The sequence below is a fragment of the Ricinus communis genome, chromosome 10, assembly GCF_019578655.1.
Source record: "Ricinus communis isolate WT05 ecotype wild-type chromosome 10, ASM1957865v1, whole genome shotgun sequence".
Classification (NCBI taxonomy): domain Eukaryota; kingdom Viridiplantae; phylum Streptophyta; class Magnoliopsida; order Malpighiales; family Euphorbiaceae; genus Ricinus; species Ricinus communis.
Genome location: NC_063265.1, coordinates 16,418,943 through 16,442,021, shown reverse-complemented (window position 1 = coordinate 16,442,021; position 23,079 = coordinate 16,418,943). Strand labels below are relative to the sequence as shown.

The 23,079-nt window shown below is 31.3% G+C and overlaps 3 protein-coding genes and 1 long non-coding RNA gene across 9 annotated transcripts; 2 read left to right on the top strand and 2 right to left on the bottom strand.

Annotated features, from left to right (window-relative positions):
* Positions 1–804: 804 nt before the first annotated feature.
* On the bottom strand, positions 805–2,813 carry LOC112536557. 3 transcript variants are annotated; one of them, XR_007214362.1, is made up of 4 exons: positions 2,710–2,813; positions 1,599–2,002; positions 1,215–1,354; positions 805–1,051 (listed from the first exon to the last, which is right to left on the bottom strand). It is a non-coding gene; the product is annotated as an uncharacterized LOC112536557 (long non-coding RNA). The 3 variants fall into 3 exon arrangements; XR_003080549.2 differs by having other exon boundaries at positions 1,599–1,865; positions 2,710–2,799; XR_003080548.2 differs by lacking the exon at positions 2,710–2,813 and having other exon boundaries at positions 1,599–2,696.
* A 2,035-nt stretch (positions 2,814–4,848) lies between these two features.
* On the top strand, positions 4,849–10,736 carry LOC8263179 (heterogeneous nuclear ribonucleoprotein Q). Of its 3 annotated transcripts, none has more exons than XM_048380169.1 (9): positions 4,849–5,039; positions 6,353–6,775; positions 6,854–6,970; positions 7,175–7,315; positions 7,445–7,618; positions 8,105–8,312; positions 8,393–8,565; positions 9,672–9,757; positions 10,255–10,736. In XM_048380169.1, the coding sequence occupies exons 2-9, from the start codon at positions 6,362–6,364 to the stop codon at positions 10,385–10,387; spliced, it is 1,446 nt and encodes a 481-aa protein (XP_048236126.1). In that variant the 5' UTR covers positions 4,849–5,039; positions 6,353–6,361; the 3' UTR covers positions 10,388–10,736. The 3 variants fall into 3 exon arrangements, with proteins under 3 accessions (XP_048236126.1, XP_015581582.2, XP_025015099.2); XM_015726096.3 differs by having other exon boundaries at positions 4,850–5,039; positions 6,329–6,775; XM_025159331.2 differs by having other exon boundaries at positions 4,850–5,039; positions 5,975–6,775.
* Positions 10,737–11,276: 540 nt separating this feature from the next.
* On the bottom strand, positions 11,277–14,471 carry LOC8263209 (F-box/kelch-repeat protein At1g57790). 2 transcript variants are annotated; one of them, XM_015726090.3, is made up of 3 exons: positions 14,286–14,471; positions 12,091–13,218; positions 11,277–11,593 (listed from the first exon to the last, which is right to left on the bottom strand). In XM_015726090.3, the coding sequence occupies exons 1-2, from the start codon at positions 14,315–14,317 to the stop codon at positions 12,120–12,122; spliced, it is 1,131 nt and encodes a 376-aa protein (XP_015581576.1). In that variant the 5' UTR covers positions 14,318–14,471; the 3' UTR covers positions 11,277–11,593; positions 12,091–12,119. The 2 variants fall into 2 exon arrangements, with proteins under 2 accessions (XP_015581576.1, XP_015581575.1); XM_015726089.3 differs by having other exon boundaries at positions 12,086–13,218; positions 14,286–14,470.
* A 2,732-nt stretch (positions 14,472–17,203) lies between these two features.
* Positions 17,204–21,135, top strand: LOC8263178 (subtilisin-like serine-protease S). The gene is made up of 11 exons (XM_002530274.3): positions 17,204–17,395; positions 17,473–17,567; positions 17,681–17,778; positions 17,891–18,070; positions 18,310–18,430; positions 18,736–19,261; positions 19,342–19,415; positions 19,516–19,761; positions 19,867–19,978; positions 20,064–20,289; positions 20,398–21,135. Exons 1-11 carry the CDS (start codon positions 17,276–17,278, stop codon positions 20,949–20,951), a joined length of 2,352 nt encoding a protein of 783 aa, XP_002530320.2. The 5' UTR covers positions 17,204–17,275; the 3' UTR covers positions 20,952–21,135.
* The last annotated feature ends 1,944 nt before the right edge of the window (positions 21,136–23,079 follow it).

Below are 23,079 nucleotides of genomic sequence, written 5' to 3'. Positions count from 1 at the left end.
CGTTAAGTACTAATAAAATTAAATATATTCTAATATTAAATACTAATAAAATAAAATGATAGCTAAATATAATTAAAAAATTTATAATTATATAATGCCACTAATTTATTATATATCTATTATTTTTTATTATTCTATTATGACTATTACATTTTAAAATTATTAAAATAAAATGATAATACTAAATACTTATTAAAGTAAAATAAAGCTAAATACAATTATTTTCTTACAACGTAATATATTTACAATTAAAATAAAATACTTTAAAATAAAAATTTAAATCACAAGATTATTAATAATTGTACATCAACACAAGTAAATTGCTAATTTATAATAAAATATAACAATACTAACTCAACTTCATATATAGAAACTTTAATGTAATAATTAGATTAATATATAAAAAAATTGATCACTTAAAATAATTCATTTGCAATGATTTTAAATAAAATATTATAATAATGAAACATAAATTAATATATCAATAGAATAATAAATTTAAATGTTTTGTTTTCAAATTTTCTAAGAATTTGTATAGAGCTATCTGGACTTTCTTATATATATATATATATATATATATATATATTTAACTTTTTCTTACAATATAAAAATTTATCAATTACTAATAAAATAAAAAATATATATGAAACTATAATAAAGTTAGAATAGAATTAAATTAATTACTGATTAAATAAGCGTTAATAAATTTACTTTTAATAGTTTACAATAATTCTGAATTAAATTTTTTTAATTTTAAATTTTATTAACAAAAAATAAGATTAAAAATATCATGTATAAAAAATTGAAATGCATTAGCTAAATTTAAAATGTATAATCTAATTTAATTCCTTAATGTGGAAAATCAAATCAATTTTATTTTATATTTAAAAAATAAAGAAAAAACTAATTGGATCCTTATTGATTTTATAGAAAGTCTTTTTACAATAAAGAGTGACATGCATAACAAGTATTTGGAGGAGGTGTGCTCTTGAGATGAGGATACAGCAGAGTGGCTTTCTCTCTATCTATCTCTTGGGACTCAGAGAGAGTACTGCAAAAATTTAAATATAAATAAATTCAATGTTAAAACAAAAATCATGACTATTTTATATTCTTTTTTACTATAACCAAACATGATAATAAATGATTATTACTGCATTACCAGCAATTTTCATTACATTACCGCAACATAGCCTAAGAGTGTTGAAACTCACATATGATATTAGAGCTGTTCTGAATAACTCCACAGACACAACAAACGTAGCCAAGATCATCTTTCAAGAAAAAAGAATGATCACACTCCTCTTCATCTGCTTGCATGCTTTCATTTAGTGGCAGGATCTGCAGCAGAGTCCTAGAAATAGCAGCATAAAACTGAGCTAAATATAAAAACAAAATACAAGACAAGCTAAAGACTTGGCAAAGTCAGTAATTTGTACGGCCTTGAACCACAAAGAAAATAAGCAGGTCCACCAAAATGCATTACTTATAAAGATCTGAAATATGATTTAGAATAAAATTCTATAAGAAATTGGCACAAATATGATAATAAAATTACTAGTATTAGCATAAACAACATACAGGCCAGCAAAAAGTACCTTAGAATACTCTAATGCAAAGGCCATCTCTTCCCAGATAATAGCCAAACCATCATCATCTTCCGCATCAATTTGATGATTATCTTCTTTTATGGCCATATGGTTTTCCCTGCCATCATCATATGCAGTTTCACCTACCTGGATATTGCATTAGCACATGCTCCTCCTCCATTGAAATTTCTTGCACAGCTTCACTCAAGGCATCAGCCTGATATAGATGGGAACGCCCCTTGTATCCGCTTTCTTCTTCATCTGAATCAGGGATTACTGCAGGTATATCAACTGCTCTAATTAACATGACCTCGAGGATCATTTTGCAAAACTGATAACATTGGCACCTGAGGAATAAGGGAAGGGGGGCGTAGGGGGGCCTTGGAGCCTCCATGCCATAAAAATTATGATAACTGGCGCATAAACAACAACACTAATCTGTTTTAGAAGGAATAATTGTATTATAATACAAGAAGTAAGTGCATAAATTAAGGTGCATGTGTACGCATGCTATGATAATTTCTCTAACTTCATTCTTCCAATTTGCATCCTAAAGATCACAAATGCAGTAAATGAGTCCTTTCATTTCATAAAGGCAATATAAATAGATTTAACTTCATACCTTTGCACACTAATGAAGCTCAAAAAACCCATTAAAACATATCTTAAAAGAGTATTCTGAAACAACCCCTGGCCATGGACAAACAATTTGCAATTGAGAGATTGCTTCAAATAGAACTCTCTGTTTTAGGGAGTAACTTTTTTTCTCAGGTCGAAGTCATATATTTTACCAAATAATTACAATCCATCTCCATTTTCCCCTTTTTGTCGCTTCCAAGCAGCAACCAGAAAACAACAATCTTACATACATGTGCCTCCAAGAAGACAATTTCTTACAAAAAAAGAAATTCAAGCCCATTTAAGAAAAAAATTTCATTGAATAGTTGAAAGCAAAGAATCTGAATTTTGGGTTTTGAAATTCCTAACGTTTTCCACATGATTGTATAGCAAAAAGTTAACGAAAATTGAAGAACAACCTCATAGTGTAAGCTAAACTGAAAGAGAAAACAAAAAAGATAACTATTGAAATGAAAAGCACGTATTCTAATAAAGGTCATACCGAACTTGGCGCGAACTAAGCTTCCTGAGCTGGTTTCTGGCTCCATGTTTTTCCCAGACGCGGACAAGAACAAAGCTTTGAACTTAGAAATGCTTTGAATTGTGAACGTCGAATATGAACAGACTTCTATGAATTTTCTGTTAAATAATAAATAATATGTTTGCTTTTTGTTACTTTATAATAAATCATTAACAAACATTAGTTTCTTACAAACAATAAATAAATTTGACATATTACCAATTTATATTATGATTACCGCTTTAGAAACGATAGTAAATCTTTGTACTTTTATAAATTCTGAAACATACGAATTTCTAATATAAAGTTCGAATTAATATATATATATATATTCTGTTTTTATGATGAAAAATTTTATAATTTTAGTTATTAATTAAAAATTATTATTTAATTAGATGATAATTTTGATTTAAAAAATTATATTTTAATTTTTAATTACTATGTAGCTAATAAGTTAAATTTTAATTACATAATTTAATTTTCAACAATATAGTATTGACATATTTATAGTATTAATCCTAGATATAATGGATAAATTAATTACTAAATATCTTAAGTATTTTTTCTATATTTATTATGTTAATAATATTTTAAATTTTAGAAGTTTTTATTATAAAAGCTTAAATATTTTAAATTATAATTTTTAAAATATAAAAAATATTTATAAAATATTGATAATTTTAATAGATATTATTATAAATTTAATCCATATTAATAACGACCATATTATATTACAATTAAATATTATATTTGAATAATATAGAAAAATGGTATCTTGAAATACCAATTATAGATAATAAATGAATGAAATACATAATTTTTATATATTCGTAAAAGAAAAAATTAATATAGAATTAATACTATTGGTATAAATATTTTTAACATGCTTAATTTATTTTCTATTTTAAGGAGTAAGGAGTTATAATTAAAAATATTATCTATAATTATTAGAAGTAAATCAAGTTAAAATTAAAAGACTTATTTTGATATGATTAAATTATTTTTATAGTGTTTAATATTTAATAATAAATTTAAAAAGAAAAATTTATTCTTAGTAGAGTAATTATTAAACTAACTTAATTAGTAATAAAAAAATAAAAAAAAATATATGTAAATTTCTAAAATTTAAATATTCTAATATATGTTTCCAGTTCAATGAAAGGCTCGCAGAAGAGGATATTATTAAATTGGATGATTGAACCAAGCCCTGAATACAGAAGAGGCATTCTTGAAGTAGAAGGCTTGTGTCTCCGTAACAAATGGTCATGGGCGAACGACTGGGATTGAACCCGCGCGTGGTGGATTCACAATCCACTGCCTTGATCCACTTGGCTACATCCGCCCCTACCCCCGGTTTCAGTCTCTACCCCCGGCATTCTTGATCCACTTGACATATAAAATTTTAATTTTAATATATGATATTTTATCTTTGACATATAAAATCTAAGTTTATATGTTATATTTTTATTAATTAATTGATTAATAAGTTATATTTTTAATTAAATGTTGACTTCAATCTTATTGAAAAATATATTAATTATATTTTAATATTTATATTAATTAATAATTTTTATTATATAATAATACTAATTTTATTTAAAAATATTATATGAATTATATTTATTAATATATTAATTTTTTAATTAGACAAAAATTTTATTTTCAAAAAATTTTAAATAATATTATTGATATTATATTTACTAATTAATTATTTTTAATTATATGATAAATATTAATTATGAAAAAGTAATATTACTAATACTATTTATGTAGTATAAAAACTAATTAATTACTATTTTTAAATTATTATATTAATGAAACTTTGTTATCTTAAAAAAATTAAAATAATATTTGAAACTAATTATTTTATTATTATTTTGAAATATAATAAATTAATATTAAATATTAAGAATAATAAATTATTTTTTTATAAATTTAATTATAAAATAATAATAGTAGTTGTATAATAAATAAACAACGAGTAATAATTAATCAAACTAAATTAAAATGCAAAAATGTATTTGTAAATTTGATTTGATATCTGTGGGTGACAGTAATTAACCCAATTATAAACCGAACTGCATATTTGTTTGTGAATAAATTAAAACCGAACCAGATCGCTAATTTTATAGTTCGGTTCAACTCTGGTTAAATTCGGTTTCGGCAGTTTTCGCGGTCTGTGTGCACCTTGCTATCTTCTTTAAGCGCGCAAAGCTGAAGAGCTCTGAGATAGAGCACTGGAAAAATTAGGGTTTTGTTGAGCAACAATCAAATTACTTTCTTCACTTCTAGGCTTTTACTTTGCTAACCCGGTATTCTTTCTCTCTTTTTTCTCTTTTATTATTTTATTTACTTCTGGTGTTCTTATTTATATTAGATATGTGCATTTGGGTAGTTGGAAAAGGAAGTAAAATGATGGGTTTGGTTGCTTTGGTTGTTTTAGTATCTGTAGCTTATTGGGTAGTTTAGGCTGTAGATTCATGTTGCAGTTCCGGGTTGGTTCTTGGTGAAGCTGATTAGTTTATGTACTAATGACAGGTTAAAGTTCATAGCTTTTCTGTATGCCTTGTTTTGAATATTGCATGGTATATGAGCATTTTAAAAATGAGGATTTCATGAACCATTTTTTCAATAGTTAGTTTATTGAGTCAATCTTCTTGTTAACGTGGAAAGCTTCTTGTTAAACGTGGAAAGTATACATCATACGTGGTTGTAAATAGTGGAAAGTGTATTTGGATGAATCCACTCAAGGGAAAATGTTGGGGACTTGAATAAAGCTGAGGAGTGAGGAGTTAGTAGGATTATAATGTCTTAGTAAACTTGATATCATTTCTCGTGATCAGTTAAATTTTTAACCGAGTAAAGCTGCAACATCAGACAGTTGTTTGTGCAAGAATGATGGAATCCGAATTCTAGTATTTTGAGATTATAGGATCTTATAAACTGATACTATTATATATGCGATACGCTCTAATTCATGCAACATAAGCGTAAGTTGAGGATTGCTTTAAGAGGTAGAGCCCAACAAAGATTCAAAGAAGCAGCTATCTCTATCCAACTTTTTATTTTTTTAACACTTGCATGCATATGATTTATTTTGAACTTTTATGGCGATTCATTCTTCCATGTCTTCCTTTCTCTAACAACTTAATCCCCTATTCAGTTATGCTTTATAATATCAATCAATTTGTTCAACTTCTCATTCTTGTCTTTTCCTTTTGTCTTTTTGGTGGATGCATTTTTCCAGATAGATATTTAAACAATCTGACTGGCTGTTGTTTTTGGCCCACTGCCAGTATCTATGTTTTGGGAATTTCACTGCTTCTTTATTTGTATTTTTTCTTTCACCTGCTGAGCATCATCATCCTCTTCATTATCATTCGTAATTCTCTCTTGCCTGTCTCTTTTGCTATTTTGACTTAATCATATCCCGTAGTTGATTAGCATTCACATTGCAACTCCTTGGATCCGTATCTTATGGCAAAGATTCTTTTGAGATTCTTAATCTGCAACTCCATTTGGCCTCTCATTTTGTTTCCACCTTTCCGTCCTTGTACTCTTCCTTTTGTGAATGCTTCTGGCTTCTGTGCTTTCTTCACAGTTGCCTTGCAAGCTTGTGTTTTAGACAGATACTATGCCGAGAACAAGGGGGAGTGTTGATGCTGCTCATAAACAAGATGAACCTGAAAAGCTAGTGGAATCTGATGAGGGGGTTGACCTTGATGGGGACAATGGACAAGAAGAGACAATGGAGGAAGAGGTTGAATATGAAGAAGTAGAGGAAGAGGAGGAAGTGGAAGAGATAGAAGAAGAAGAAGAAGAGGTAGAAGAGGAGGTTGAAGAAGAGGAAGAAATTGAGGAGAGTGCTAATGAAGCTGATGCACAAAAAGGTTCTGACAGTGAAGAGAGGCAAGATGAGGAAAGAAAACATGCTGAGCTTCTTGCACTTCCTCCTCATGGATCAGAGGTGTACCTTGGTGGCATTCCAATTGATGCTAGTGAACAGGATCTCAGACACTTTTGTGAATCTATTGGTGAAGTCACAGAAGTAAGTTACATTGTTATTTAAACTTCCCAGTTTGTTTCATATTTAGACAGACTAGAACTGTATATGTGCTGAGAACAGGTAAGGATAATGAAAGGAAAAGCATCAAGTGATACCAAGGGGTATGCTTTTGTGACCTTCAGATCAAAGGAGTTAGCTTCCAAGGCTATTGAACAGCTGAACAATACTGAGTTTAAGGTACCAAATTGTTGGTTCTCTCCTTACATATAATGTTAACAGTGTCAATCTCTGCTTTATGCTGGAAAGCTGCATCTGCATCTGCTTGTTTTTTTTCCTTTCCTACAGTCTGTTTGAACTTGCCTCTGAAAGCTTCTGGGAAAATACTGGAGTTTCTGAATACAGGCATTTTACTTCCTTATAATGTAATTCTCTTTTTTCCAGGGCAGGAAAATAAAATGTTCCACATCTCAAGCAAATCATCGGTTGTTTCTTGGTAATGTTCCCAGAGACTGGGAAGAGAAAGATATGATGCAGGTTGTTATGAAGATTGGGCCTGGAGTAATTTCTGTGGAATTATTGAAGGTTGTGTGCTTTAAACTTCTGGACAGAGATCTATATGAATATCAGTGTGTTTTTACCATGGTGGTTCTTCAGTCCAAGTGGGCCTTGAACTTTTTGTGCTAATGAATTTCATTTTTTTAATGGTTATAGGACCCACAAAACTCTAGCCGGAATCGTGGATTTGCTTTCATCGAGTATTATAATCATGCTTGTGCAGATTACTCAAGAAAAAAGATGTCAAACCCGCAATTTAAACTCGATGATAATGCTCCAACAGTGAGCTGGGCTGACCCTAAAAATGCGGGATCTTCTGCTGCTTCTCAGGTCTTTATATAATTTATTTTTCTTTCTTATCTTCTATAATATGGTTTGGTTTGGGATATTGTTGCACAAAAATGCTATGAAGCTGATGTGTTTAAAATGCTTCCATTTTTGTCCATATGTCTCTCTTGTATCATTGCCAAATACCACTTTTTCTGTCCATACTGCTTTCCCATTCTTAGAGTTCGTTTCTATCACTACTGTATGTCGTTGCCTTATTTACAGCTTGTGGCTCTTCACAATAAAGAACTAAGTGCTTTTCGCCCAACTTGATAAAATTGATGGTGGAACATAACTTATAATTGGAATTGGTGCATCCTCCAATCCCAACACCACCGGCTCCTAAAATACTTTTTCGGTGATATTTTGTTGTTCTTCAGGCAATTCTCTCCATGTCAGATGAATTACATTATACAGGAGATACTGTAATTACATTTCATGCAAAATTTGTTTTTAAAGGTCCCCCGTGATTTCCTACATCTGATACAGGTTAAGGCAGTCTATGTCAAGAACCTGCCACATGATATCACTCAGGATCGCTTAAGGCAGTTGTTTGAACGTCATGGAAAAGTCACAAAAGTGGTCGTCCCACCTGCAAAAGCTGGCCATGAAAGGAGTAGATTTGCTTTTGTTCACTTTGCAGAAAGGTCAAGTGCCATGAAGGCATTGAAGAACACTGAGAAATATGAGATTGATGGTCATTTTCGCTCCTCTTCTGAGCATATACTTTTTTCACTAATGAGCCATTGTGGTTTATCAGTCATCTCTGGTTGGCAGGCCAAGTTCTGGAGTGCTCCCTTGCAAAGCCTCAAGCAGATCAGAAGTCTTCTGGAGGGTCAAATTTACAAAAGTCTGTATTACATCCAACCTTCCCACCCCGTCTTGGTTATGGTTTGGTTGGGGGTACCTATGGTGCTCTAGGTGCAGGATATGGTGCTTCTTTTGCACAAGTAAGAGAATGCTTTCTTCCCCTTTCCCTCCCTATCATACACATTCATGTGCATCTTGCCCCTCTACACACACACACATTCACGCACATGCAAGTGTGAATTTTAAGTAAGTTGGTCTGCAATTTGTCAACAAAAAAGAAGTTCCATTTCTAAATCCTTGGAATAATACTAAAGAACTATGAAAATAAATATTGCATGTGTTCATTTCAACATGGAAATTAGCGAGGTGTGGGTTATCCTGGTACTCTTTAAATTGGTTCTACTATAACCTTACCAATGAAAGTAAGTTCCATTTGCTTCTTTAGGCCAGTATCAGGTAGCTCATACACAAATGCATCTGGGAGGGTGAACTGGGCCTTGATCTGGATGACTGGATTAAGATCAATATGGACCACAGACTACTGTCTCTGGACTTTTGTCACTTTATTTTACTATTATATAGTTTTTTTTCCAATACTTCTCCTCCCTTGCAACATCTTGTTGCTTGAGATGCTAGATTAGCATACTGAAGTTATGGACCAGTATATTTTTCAAGTATAACTCTGTGTCAGGTGGACCTAACATTAACTGGACTGAAGTTAACAGTAGGGTAACATCTCAGTGGGTTGGGATTGACTATCTTTCAATTTATTATAGAACTTTATGATTGTAAGTTATCCTGTTGAATTTTAAGTATCATAGTCACTTATGGTTGAATATCATTATCAAACACAAGTATTTTAAAGGGAAAAGTCAAATGAATATTGGATATACTGATTCTAATGTGTTGTGATTATATCTTTAGTGAAGTTGACTAATTGCAAACTATGTTTTGGTCTTGATTCCATAAATCCTATGACAAGTACTATTTATTTGGATAATGCGCCCACTTCAGTTTTTAGCATAAGCTGAACTTGCCTAGAACATCCCATGGGATGAATAATATTGACAATGACAAATATATTTGACTATAGAAATTTGTTACAAAGTCACACAAAGTTTACACATACTTGTGTCTGCAGTCAAAGATGTGTGGGGAATGACCAGTTTGTTCTCCTTTCACTGTATATTGGATTATGTATACTTTTTGGCTGCATCTTGCTAATAGATATGGTAAAATCCTGCAGCCTATGATCTATGGCAGGGGACCAACGCCTGCTGGAATATCAATGATGCCAATGCTTTTGCCTGATGGAAGGATTGGATATGTCATGTAAGTGTCATTTTTCTAATTTGTCTGTAGAATGTCATGCTTCCTTAAATTTCTTTACCCTGATACAGGGATTTGCATATCTCTTCCCATTAGGTGCCTTCTCAATTGTCTCTATGATCATCATTTTCTTTCTGTGCTTCTTTGTTCAATGATCATCTTTCATCACTGACTTGCTCCACATACTTGCAATGTTTAGAGTACCTTTTATTTTTCTTGCCCTCTCTCTACTCATTTTCTTTCAAAACTGAAAATTGAACATTGACTGCATTCAACCATGTTATGTCCAAAACGCAAATACAGGTAGGCTGATTGAATTATGATATTGGTTGAAAGATGTTCTTTGAGAACCCAGTGCCTTAGTGCTGGACATGCCAGCTTAGTAAAATTATAATGGCATTTTAAATCTAGTGCTTTATTTCCTGCATTTTACAGTTCAATTCTTTATTTTCTGGAGAACGATTAATTGCGAACAATTTTTGCTGTTATATTGACCATAGGCAACAACCTGGAATGCAACCACAAACTCCTCCATCACAGCCTAGGGCTGGCAGGGGTGGCAGTGCTGGTAGCTCAAGTGGTGGAAGACGTAGTAATGAGAATAACCGTGGCCGCCGGTATAACCCATACTAATTCGATTGCCTTTTAGTACATCCAACCTCCTGGAATGAGGAAAATGTTTCCTCTTGACATAAATTGATTTGACGATTGAATAAACGCTTTCTCTGGTCCAAGAGGCAGAAAAGCTTTCTGCATATTTAAGAACCCAGTGAGCAGCAGTCAAGTGAAAAATAGTAAATGAGAGAGAGTGCAGATGTGCTTGCTGCCCGATTGCTCTCGATCATCTTAACCGTTTGCTTGTTGCTTTCAGGCCAGGGCTTATTGGATGGTAGTCTGTGAAGGTTAAATGAAGCATGTAAAACTGACTTAACTTATGTGCCAAAAAGAAACAGTTAAATGAGAAATAATTTTCTTAGTATTATCAAATTCTTATTCTGAAGTGTGCTCGGATCAACTCGTTAAACCATGTGATTTTGTTTGACTGCTTTTGCATGGAACGATGACATAGCTTCAATCTCTATTATATTTTCCTCTTCTGGTCAGGGGCGTCTGCCTTTCTTCAGCACAATCACTCAGTCATTTAACTGCCTCTGCTCTTCTGCTTTTGTGCATAGCTATTTAAAGGTCCGCTTAAGTATAAAAAGAAACAAGCTTCTTAAAACACAGGTTTGAAGAGCTTTAGATCCATCAAAACTTCATTTAAAAGCTTTTACCAAATGATTTTAAATTTACTTTTAATTTAATAAGTTATGTTATGAGGTGCAAGCTGACTACCAATATATAACAAAGGCCCCTTTAAATCTAATTAACACCACAAATTTACAGTGAACTAATCGCATCTCACAAGCAAGTCCACCACTATACAACTTGCCACTTCTAGTTTTTGGCTTAGTCATCGGAAGAACAATATATACAAGAGAGAAGAAAAGAAAAGCAAACATCAATCAAGCTAAGGCACAAATAGACAGAACTGAACAGAATCTATAACTGATAAAACTGTATCTATATCATAAACATATTTGGAACATGTAACTTGCAGCTAAGAATGTACTAAGAATCATACAAAAGGGATCTTAAATTTCAGATCCTCCAAGGATATACTTTAGTTGTCTGGACTATATTGTTATCCTAAAGGTACAAATTTTTTACTCCCCATTTCCCAATGAAACTGTTAATACTGCATGTACACTGAATCTTTGCTGCTTCATGCATGCTTCATAAGGACTCCTGTTAATCAATTACTCCGCTTAGATACAAGCATTGGACTCTCAAAAATACCTGCTCCATACAAAATCATGTAAGCAAAATAAATCCTCAAGCAAAGTTTAGCATATAAAGCGAAAAGTCTCTCAAATGCCAAAATCACATTGCAACTAAACAAGCCGATGCATTATTTAGAACTTTTAGCAGAGCAGAATTTCTTGTCAAGTCCTCACCTTAAATGGTCCAATCTGTTGAGAATAAATCTATATGATAATAAGATGATATTCTTAAGATTGACACACCGAAGCATTCATCGATACTAAATGACAATAATTCAGACTGATTCCACATGCTATTAGTTAGTAAGTAGTATTCATATATTACCCTCTCGGTTTTGATGTTCACAATTTTAAAGTTGGACAACTTGTGCGACATTGGGACCAGGTAGACATATTAAAATAAGCATGCAAAACATGTAAAAGTTCTTTAAGCACAAAAAAATTACTTCATGAGATGAAGTGTACAAAAGTCAAAAGAATACATGCAATAAGAAAAACGGTTAGGTACCTTACATCCTTAACTCCAACATACTCCAACTTTCTCAGACGAAAGTTGAGAGATCTTCCGGTGGTTCAATCCAGATATTTTCAAAAGGATCTTGCTCTCCCCAGTCATGACACTGCTTACGAGGATAGTATCTACAATCATCAAGAGAGTATGATATGCAACGCTTTCCAAAGAAACGAACTTTGGAGAAGTAGATACTGTTTCTCATTATTCCAGGGAGATCAGTTCTTGAATGAGATGATAAGAAGCTGGCAAATAGTGTCACACCATCAAGGGTCTTCATCTCTTCCCATGTCATGTTTGACTTGTTCAACTTAAAAATAATTGGGTTTTCACTACAACATGTATAAATAACTAAAATATCTCCATTATGCTCTGACATAAATTTTCCCTTCCACCAATTTTTAGCAAAAAAGTTTTCAGGACACTTAGGTGGAGGCACAACAAGAACATTCCAGGTCCGCTCCACTGGGTCGAAAACCCCCAGCCAGCCTGTGAGGCTTAAACAGTAAAAGAGACCGCTGCAGAAAACAATCTTGTTCCAAATACTACTAACAAAAGGCAATCGGTTTTGGTAATTAACAGTAACCCACTCAGTTGCCCCAGGGTGACAGGTACTTATAGCAACGATTGTGGGACTGATGTGCTTAACCGTGAAAACAACACAGCTTGCATTTGTTGGTGAAGAAGAGAAGGCAACTATCTGATAAGTCAATTCAAATCTTGGCAGTTTGATCATTTTCTTAGTAAATGGATTAAAGAAGAACACACGGTGTGTTATGGGTCTGTATAGCAACAACCAACCATCTTTAGTGTAACAGATTCGTGACCAATACAGCTCTGGTAACTCAAGGGAATAGGTCTTGCGCTGTGCTGGATCATAGAACTCGTACAAATTACCATATTTTGGAAAATACATAAGCCAGGGTGATTTGTTTACCACTCTGACAGAAATTGCAGCTGTGTGCCATCTCTTGCAGACAACAGAGGCATGAATGTTATCCTCTAAAGTTAAATGGCAAAATATCAGTTCTAGAAGTTCTATAGGAAGGTCAGACCAAGTCTGAAGTTCCAAATTGTCTTTAATATTGTTAATTGTCGCCCTTTTAGAATCCATCACTGCTGCAGCCAACCTACAGTGAAAGAGTACCCATCAATGAACAAAAATGTGAAACCAACTATATATATATATTATGTGGTCAAATTCAGCAGAAAAGTCTGCGAAAGATCTAAAAATGGAGCCAACCCATCTTTTGCAAAAATTTCACTTCAGTAAAGATATTCAGAATTTTACTTTTATGGGTGAATTTGTTGTTTATGCACTTAAATTCATCTTCAGAGCTACTAACAGAGTGGATCTCTTTCAGAAATGTGCAATCTCTTGAATCAAATTGAAATGGAACCAAGAGTACATGCCTTAAATTAATAAAAAACCTGAACAACGTTACTTATAAATGCATTGATTGCAGGAAAAGTGCTCAGTTATACAAAGTTGTATAAATGTTTCATGTAAATCCTGAGTGCTTAAGGAAATTCATTCATTTAAGACAACCAGTCATGAACCACCATCTGGAAGAAAGTAAGTCAAGAACAGTCAAATTTATGCCGGTAAAAAGCAGACTGAGCTAAATATACCATGAAAAGGAACAAAGCCCAAATAAAAGATCAAGATATGAACTCACATAACCACCCCCAGAAATTAAAAAGCACTCTTTTCATTGCCAAACCTACAAATTGGGACTCATATATTCCTTCCAACTCACTGAAATCAATAGCTCCTAACCTCAACAAGGAAAGAAAAAAGCGAATTTGTCAAATTCGAGTGTGATCCACGTAAAATCAACGTGTTAGAATTTGACTCTAAAGTTCAACATTTTAAATTCATCAGCAATTTTTCAACTCCCACTCTAAAATCTGAACGATCAATTCCAAATCACAAACATAAAATGAAACCCAATTCAAAACACCATCAAAATGTCTGAATTTGATCCTAAATTACCATAATTAAAGCTTCATTACCCTCTAGAATTCACAAAATCAATTGCATCGTAAGAAAACCAATAGATAAAGTCTCTGAATTCCCTAAAGTTCCAATTCTTGAAACCCTAAAAGCAAGCCAAACTAAATTACAACCAAACAACAACAAAAAAGAGAAACAGTCTTTCTTAATCTAAAGTTAACCACTTCAAAACCCACTTACGATTTCAGCTTTCTTCTCTTCCTTCCAGCCATTTTTGGAAACCAAATTAAGCAAATTCACTTCAAGCTTTTCACTCACAGCAAAAAAAAAAAAAAGATAAAGCTAGTTATACATATATATATATATACTGATAAAAAAGAAAAAACTGAGAGAAGTCACTTCTATTACAACTACAACTGGAGGTAAAAGTAGAGTTTCCACGTGCAAGAAATATGGTGATCTGGTGCTTCACATCAGCACAGAGTTATATTGGCTTTGTCCAGTAAGATTTTGCTGTGTCAGTACCATCACACGTTTGATATAACGTGGCAATTAGTTAGTGGAAGTTTATGATGATGTAAACATGTGGGTTTGTACAGGAATAAAATCTTGAGTTCATGTACTGTAAAAAGTAAAAAGAACGTCTTAAGATTGTCACCTTTGCCTCGTCGGTGTTCATGCACACATATGTTTCATGCACACTTATATTTTCATTATTATATGTCATTTTTGTTAATTTTAATTTTAATTTATTATTTCACTAAGATTTATATATTAAATAAATTTATTAGATGAATAATTATTTTATTATATAAATTTATTTATATAAAACGATTTTTAGCGGATAAGATTCATAGATTAAAAAATCTCGTTCAATATTATTCTTAAAAATCAAATTTAAGAAAATGAATAGAGTTCCTTCACCACTTGGAATAACCCTGAATTTGTATGGCAGAATGCTTAACGCTTAACTTCTAGTAATAAAGTTACAGGTTGATATATAATATTTTATTCTTCTTTCATATTTGACAATTAAAATGTGTGAAAATGGCCAGCCCTGAATTTTTTCACAAGCTCCAGATTAATGTCTGCCAGGCAATACAATCAACAGAAAACCTATTAGGCCTGCTTTTAAGCATTGGAAAATAATTTTCCGTTCTCAAAATGGGAAGTTATTGTCAATATATTTTGAAGTCATTTTATTTAATCAGTAATTTTTTAACTTATTTTTCCTTGGTGTCCCAAATATTAAAAAAAAAAATATTTTTCACAAACAAACAAAGCTAAGGTTCTTAATTCGAATTTTATGTATACAACTACGTTTAAAATTTTTAAAGTAATATTTTATTACTCGTAAATATTCTGTTCGGCATCTATAAATTATTATTAATTATTATATAGAAAATTGGTGGGTGATGTAAAAAAAAACAGTATGGAATAAGAAGAAATTGATATGGAAAAAAAAAAGCCCAACTTTTCATCATCAACCCTTTAAATGTTGGGGAACTAAATTTTACCAATAATCTGAAAATATTTAAACACAAAATATTGATATCCCGTACTATTATTTATAATTTTAATCTAGCCCCTATAGTTTTTGTTAAATCTTAATAGTTTAAACCCCTTTATATTTCTACTTATATTAATTTAAATAATATTTTATCTATATTAATTCATAAAGGTTTTGTTAGCGCTTGACATTTGAATGACTACAATTTATAATTTTAATCCTTTTAGGAAAACCTTTTTTTTTTCTTATGTAATTAATCCTTTCCTTTAAAAATTCGATCAACCTATGCAAATTCATCTCTTACATTATAATTTTGATTGAAAAAGAAACTTACCTGTGACCATAATCTCATTTATATATAGATAATAATTCTTATACAACTAATTCTATAAAAATGGAACTTAAACCCATTATAAAATACAACACCTTAATGATTTGAATATGATAATTCAAATGGCATATACCTCTTACTATACTCCAAGTATATAATTTCTTTTGAGCATGTGAGGTTTCAACTTCAGCACCCATTACTAATATTGTCTCATATGTTTTTTTTTTTTTTCAATGGACAAGGTATGCTATTTTTATTCAACATACATTGCACAAGCTTTAATATCATTTGTTATATTTAAATGTATGCTTTTTTTTTAAAACTTAAATTATGAAAATTTATGAGTTGAATACTCCCTTGTGATTTAAGATATAAATTGACAATTTAATAAATTTAACTAACATTATATAAAAATAATTTTCAATTAAATTTTAAAACTCGATATGTGACTCAAGATACGAATATAGGATTTCACTCTATTTCATTTTCTATTTCTATAAAATGAAAAATAAAAAGAAACACTTCTGTCTTTATGTAAAATAATGCAGATATACATGGGCCGACTCAATTTTATCAAAAATTAATTCATCTAATCTTATGTATCATTGTTGTATATAAATTAATTTTATATTTAGATACGTTTCTTCTAGTTAATCTAAATTCTTTTTACTTTACCAATAAATTTAAAATAAAATGAAATCTTCTCTCTATGCATATCTCTCGTTTATTGACGTATGTAAATGATTATATATGTTGCTTAGTCTAACTAGTTCTAAAATGACTATTTCAGAATTAAATGTCAAAAGTTAGATTGTCATCAAGAAACGATCTAGTTAATATTTTTAACTTTGAAAAATTATGCAATTATTAATTCTTGAGTTTTTTTTTTTTCTTTTCAACAGATTAGTTCTTGAATTTGAGTTTTCTTGCCTGGCCTTAATATTATTACCCTATTGAGAGTATCTTGTTGAATCAATTTTCTTTCTGTTTTTTTTTTATTTTAAAAAATATAAATTCCTTTTTAGTTTCTTACAATTAATAAACCTTTTAAAACTGAATTATAGTTGAAACAAAAATTTAAAACGTAATTGACACTTCAAAAATATCAAGTATTTGACAATTCAAAATTCTAAAAGTGTTTAGACAATTAAAAAGATAAGTTATTTAAAAATCAAGATTTTTATAGTTAAAATGACTGTTAGATAAGTAATTCAAATGGGACTTTTAACATTTAAACACAGATAGATAAAGATAATCGTAAAATAGAAATTTAAACATTTAGATAATTATAAAATTAATAAGTAAAAAAATTAATATATAAATTATAGTAAACTTAACACACTCTTTTCATATTCATGTTTCTTCCTTTAACAAATATTAGGTTCACAAATGGCTTCGAAAATCACCATTTCCCTGCTTCTTTTTGTTCATTCATCTTTGCTCTTTGTTTCTAGTCATCGACTGGAGTTCAATTATTCTTCGGTTCATGGATACACTCCTGATCATAAGGTTTCTTTTTTTTTAATTACTTATTTGAATTATTTACTATATTTTTAAAACTTTTCTTTTTTGTGTGTGTATGGTAGCATTACATTGTGTACATGGGGGATCACTCATTTCCAGATTCTGAATCAGTCATCAATGCTAACCATGAGTTGCTTGCTTCATACATTGGTGGCAGGTAATAAAATAAAACCACTCAAATAATTAATCAATTGATTTTAGTTAATAATAAACAAAATAATAATTAGTGTTTGTTTTCTTTAATCACTTCTTTTATTATCAATTTTGCAGTGTTCATCATGCTCGGACTAAAATTATCAACCATTACCATAAGAGTTTTAGGGGTTTCTCAGCCTTGCTTTCACCTGAGCAAGCTAACGAGATAAGCAGTAAGTGATTACATATTTATATATGATTACTACTGCTTTTCTTTTTTTCTTTTCTTGGGTTTTGAAATAGTAATAATAATAATAATAATAATATATTTCTCTTTAATTGCAGGACACGATTCCGTAGTTTCTGTGTTTGAAAATCAGATGTTAGAACTCCACACCACAAGATCATGGGATTTTCTTTCAGAACAAGAAGCAAATAATTTTGGAAATGGAAAGTTTAAAGGTCGCTTTAATCATTTTCGTGATAATCCAATGGCTGATATGGTTATTGGCACGTTGGATAGTGGTAATTGATCATTTCCCACCATTTATTTAATTAATTATTAAATACATTCCTTATGGTTCATAATTTTCTGTTTTTCTTTGTAAATACGAAATAATTTATGAAAATCGCTTCCAATATCTTCTTATCCCTATTTTTTCTTTTATTTAATTTATTTTTATTAATTAAAATATTTTTTTAGATCATATTCGGTTAATATTAATTATTGCTGTTAATGAAGACTATTCTAATGTTTTGTTCAGGTATATGGTCCGAGTCATTAAGCTTTGATCCAACAGGACTATCCGATGCATCACATTCTTCTTTTAGAGGAGTATGCGTCATAAAAGGAGAGGATAATATTCCTCCACCCAGGTGCAATAAGTAAGTATAAATCCTATGCATACATTTAGTTTTTCTTTTTAAACTCAAACTAATAAATCATTACTGATAATAAAATATTATTTTAAAAATTTTAATATAGTGACATTTCTGAAACCCGAACTCAACACTTTAATTAAATTTATATATAGTTTCGAATTCTAAGAAATATGCTAATATGAATAATTATTAGAGTTTTTACAAATTTTATATTACAAATTCTTATATTCCATGCATGCATTTCTTTTTTTATGGGAAAGTTTATTTACTTCTATCCTTGTTTGCTATATTTTATTTTATCTATACAGCAAAATAGTGGGCACCAGGTACTACTATAAGGGATATTTGAGTTCTTACGGCCAACTTGGCGATGTCACTTATTCTCCCCGAGATGATTACGGTCATGGTACGCATACAATTGCCACTGCAGCAGGGAGAGATGTCAGTTTTAACATGTTTGGCGAGAGTCCTATAAAGGGTGGCGCTCCTAAGGCTCGTATAGCTGTCTACAAAGTCTGTTGGCACAATACGTGCGCATGTGCAGACGTTCTTGGAGGCTTTGATGATGCAATTAATGATGGTGTAAACATTATAACCATGTCTGTTGGAGGCAATTCGGCTGTTGGTTCTTCTGTTTTTGAGGATTGTATGTCGCTGGGAGCCTTACATGCATATAGGAGAGGGATTCTTGTCGTTACTTCTGGTGGTAATAATGGAGCAAAAGGTCGTTTTACTGTGCAAAATCCTGCACCTTGGGTCCTAACTGTTGCAGCTACTTCTTCTGATCGTCGATACATGACTGATATCATTCTTGGAAATGGACAAGTTATCAAGGTATGATCATTAGATCATTTTATACAAAAGCTTTTTTTACTTTACTTTTGGCTAAAATAGAAACATTGCAACATTTACAGGGTTTCGGGCTTATTCCGACCGACTTTAGTGATGGGGTACTCACATGGCAGAATAGAATGATGAACTCTGCAGGGTACTTTTTTCTTTTATAATTTAATTTTATGGTTAGGCATTGTTATTACTTTTTATGCTTCTAAAAATCTGATTTTTTTTTTCTTCTAATGTACATATAGTGATTGCTACAAAAATGAAGTGGATCCAAATTACGTGCAAGGAAAGATCGTAGTGTGCTACATTTTGGATGGAGTAGACTACGGTGAAGTTGCCGGTGCAGTAATTCAGAACACAGGTGCAACTGGGATGATATTTGTTGATCCACTCGAAAATGGAAAGATGGTATTTGATTTTCCAAAACCAGGTCCAGTAATTGTTCTTCGTGATTATCCGATTTTAGCAAACTACATAAATTTCAATAACATGTATGTAATCATTCAACGCCAACAATTCTTTTTTTTTTGTTTCTTTTTTAAATATAAATACTACTTTGCTTATATATTGGTATTCATTTTGTTTTAAATTCAAAGGCCAACTGTTAGCTTTTCAAGAACAACTACAATGATTCACACGGCTTCAGCCCCAACATTGGCAGCATTTTCTGGGAGAGGACCTAATCCTGTAATACCGGATATCATCAAGGTATACAAATATTATATAAATAACGATTTTACATTATTAAAAATCCGATATCATATATATTAATTGGTAAAGGTTATTGATGCAGCCTGATATTGCAGCACCAGGGGTAACCATTATGTCAGCTTATATGGGCTCAATGTATCTAAATGCTTATACTAATAAAATAATGATACAATCTAAATTAGCAAGATTTGGGGCTATGTCTGGAACTTCAATGGCTTGCCCTCATGTTTCTGGTGTGGCTACCGTCCTCAGAAGTATTATTCCCAATGTCAGCCCTGATTGGTTAAAGTCAGCCTTAATGACAACAGGTCCTGTTCATTAATTATCATACTTCATTAATTATGTATTCTATATAGTGTATCTTATTCGCCATCTTTTTTGTTTTTTTTTTTTTTTATTGTTCAATCTTTGCACAGCTACGACAATAGACAATGCTGGGAATCCTATAAAAGCTGGTAGAAACCCAGCAACACCTTTTGATATTGGTGCAGGGAATATAGTTCCAGATCTTGTTTTCAATCCAGGATTAGTGTATGAGGTTACTAATGAAAATTTCATTGACTTCCTCTGCACCCAAGGAAATGCTTATTTTGGTTCAGACGACCTTAAAGATAAACTAACACTGATTCTGAGAGAGGAAATCCGGTGTAAACAAGTAGATGTTCCGTCCTACAATCTCAATCACCCTTCTATTGCAGTGAATGGGTTGAGAAGAGGACCGGTAACGGTTAAACGAACTGCAACAATAGCAAATACTGACAGTAAAATTTTCAGTATTGTTGTTGGCATGCCCAACAGTGTCAGTGTTAAAGCAAGCACGCCGGTACTTGATTATACTGATGGCTCAAGTTCGAAAGATTTTTACTTGCAGTTTGAGAACATAAACGCCACATCCAATGTCTATGGTTTCATAGCATGGACAGATAACTCTACCTTTTATGTGAAGTCGCCCATCGCTCTGATTATTTAGATGTAATTAGTGTTCTTCTTTCTTCTTTTGCTGCTAGGATTAGTTACTTTTGACATAGGCATCTTCTAGTTAGAGGAAGCTTTTGTTGCTTTGCTTAGATATGATTCTGTTCTTATGTTAGTTGATAAAAATTTTATTTAATTTCTCCTGCTATTTTTAGTTATTGTTAGGGTCGTTCAGCATAGCTATGATTGCATATTTTGAATTTTTGCTTGATAAGTTAGAAAGATGAACTCCTATTCTCCGCACTATCCGAAATATCAGTTGAAGGTAGGGTTTGAAAAATGTTGCATCACTAATCAATTACCAAGAATGATGAACCTCTGAGCACAGAGAAAGTTCCTCGAATTTTAGCTCTGTCTGCTCTTCAGTGAATGTTCTCTATAATACCTTTCGGGAATTACTTATGACACTTAACCCTTTAAGTCAGATATTCTATTCCTGAAATTTCCATATTTGAGTTCAAAGTTTGCAGGTTGATCATGGAAAGTAAACCTTAATCGGTTAGAACTGGTATGCCGCTGGGTCAACAATTGTGTTATGACCTTAACCTGTTTGCCAGATAGTACTACGTGTTTCCGTGTCGGACACGTTTCGGACATCAAAACTCTTTAAAAATACTTCAAAAACTTAAAAAAATTCTTTTAAAGTTTATATTTTTATTTTTTTATATTTTTATTATTTTTCTTTCAGAACACATTTCCAATTATTTTTTATATTTTTATTTATTTTTAAAAAAATTTTAAAAAATTATTTCTATTTAATTGAATGTCCTATTTGAGAAAGATTTTTAATATTTTATTTATTTATTTTACTTTCTATTTATAAATATTCTTAACTCTTCCCTATTATATAATTTTCTTATGATATAAATATTCTTAATTTTAGTTGTTTTACATTTAAAAATCTTTATATATATGTATTATTTTATACATTATTTTTTTCTAAGTTTATAGTAATTAAATAATTGCCAATAATTTATATTTTTTTATGCTGATAAAGATAATAATGAAGTAAAAAAATTAAAATATATATATATAATAATGTTTCGTTCGTTTCCTAGTTTTTAAAAAAATCTCCTATCCTTGTATCGTAACGATTTTTCATTTTCATTTCCATGCAACCTACACCTTCACTAACAAAGTGTGAGCTAGTTCAAGCACCCATTATAATCTAAAAACAAATTGACTACTAAATACTCTTCAAAACTTACTGTTTCTCATTAAGTGATGCCTGATAAGAGATAGAATTCATCATGAAAAAACTGACTTCTCCAGGAAGAGTATCCTTTCCGTCGGATAACGCTCACAATTTCTCTTTTTAACTGTCCGGAGTGGGATTTTTCTGAATCAACAAAGTCTATAGTTTTTCGCTCTCGTTGGCTTTCAATCTTTGTTGTATCTGTTCACGTCCCATATTCCAAAATTAACTTCACCATTTGATCAAATGGAAAATTGGAGAACACTAAAAATGAATCAAACCCTGCTGTCAGAGAAAGCCATTATATACAGACGTTTCTGCTCTTGCTTACAGCCTTGGCAAGATGACTTCCTCTCTCTGTCTGTACAAATGCTGCAACTTTTATCATATACGTATATATATACACGAGGGATAAATAATGTCGAAACTGATAATGTATCATACTTGAAACTTATGCAGGTTTATATGCCCTCTCTGTCTGTATAAAAGCCACCTTCAAATTTCAAATGGTGAAATGGCCAACTATTAGAAATCTAAGGTGGCTCCCCAGGCATTCAAAGTTTCCTTGGCATGCCAATATGCATATATATATTGGTTTAAAATTTCCAGTCAGCTATTTGTCTCTTTGATTTCTGCCGTCAATAAAGGAAGCATAAGAACAGTGTCAAGTTTTTAACTGGAAGGGGACTGAGATGCTTAATAGTTAAAAGTATGTTGGTTAGATTAAATGTGAAGAAACAGTACGAAACGATTTAATATTTTAATTCATTTTGCAGAGGAGGGGACATCAGTTTTTCTGCAGTTTGATAATTTTAACATGAAGGACCGACCCTGAACAAGGTCTCTTTTTTTTTGTCTGAGAATAGCTATGAAGAAATTCAGTAGCATGAAACAATGCACTCCATTTAAAAGAACAAACAAAAACTAT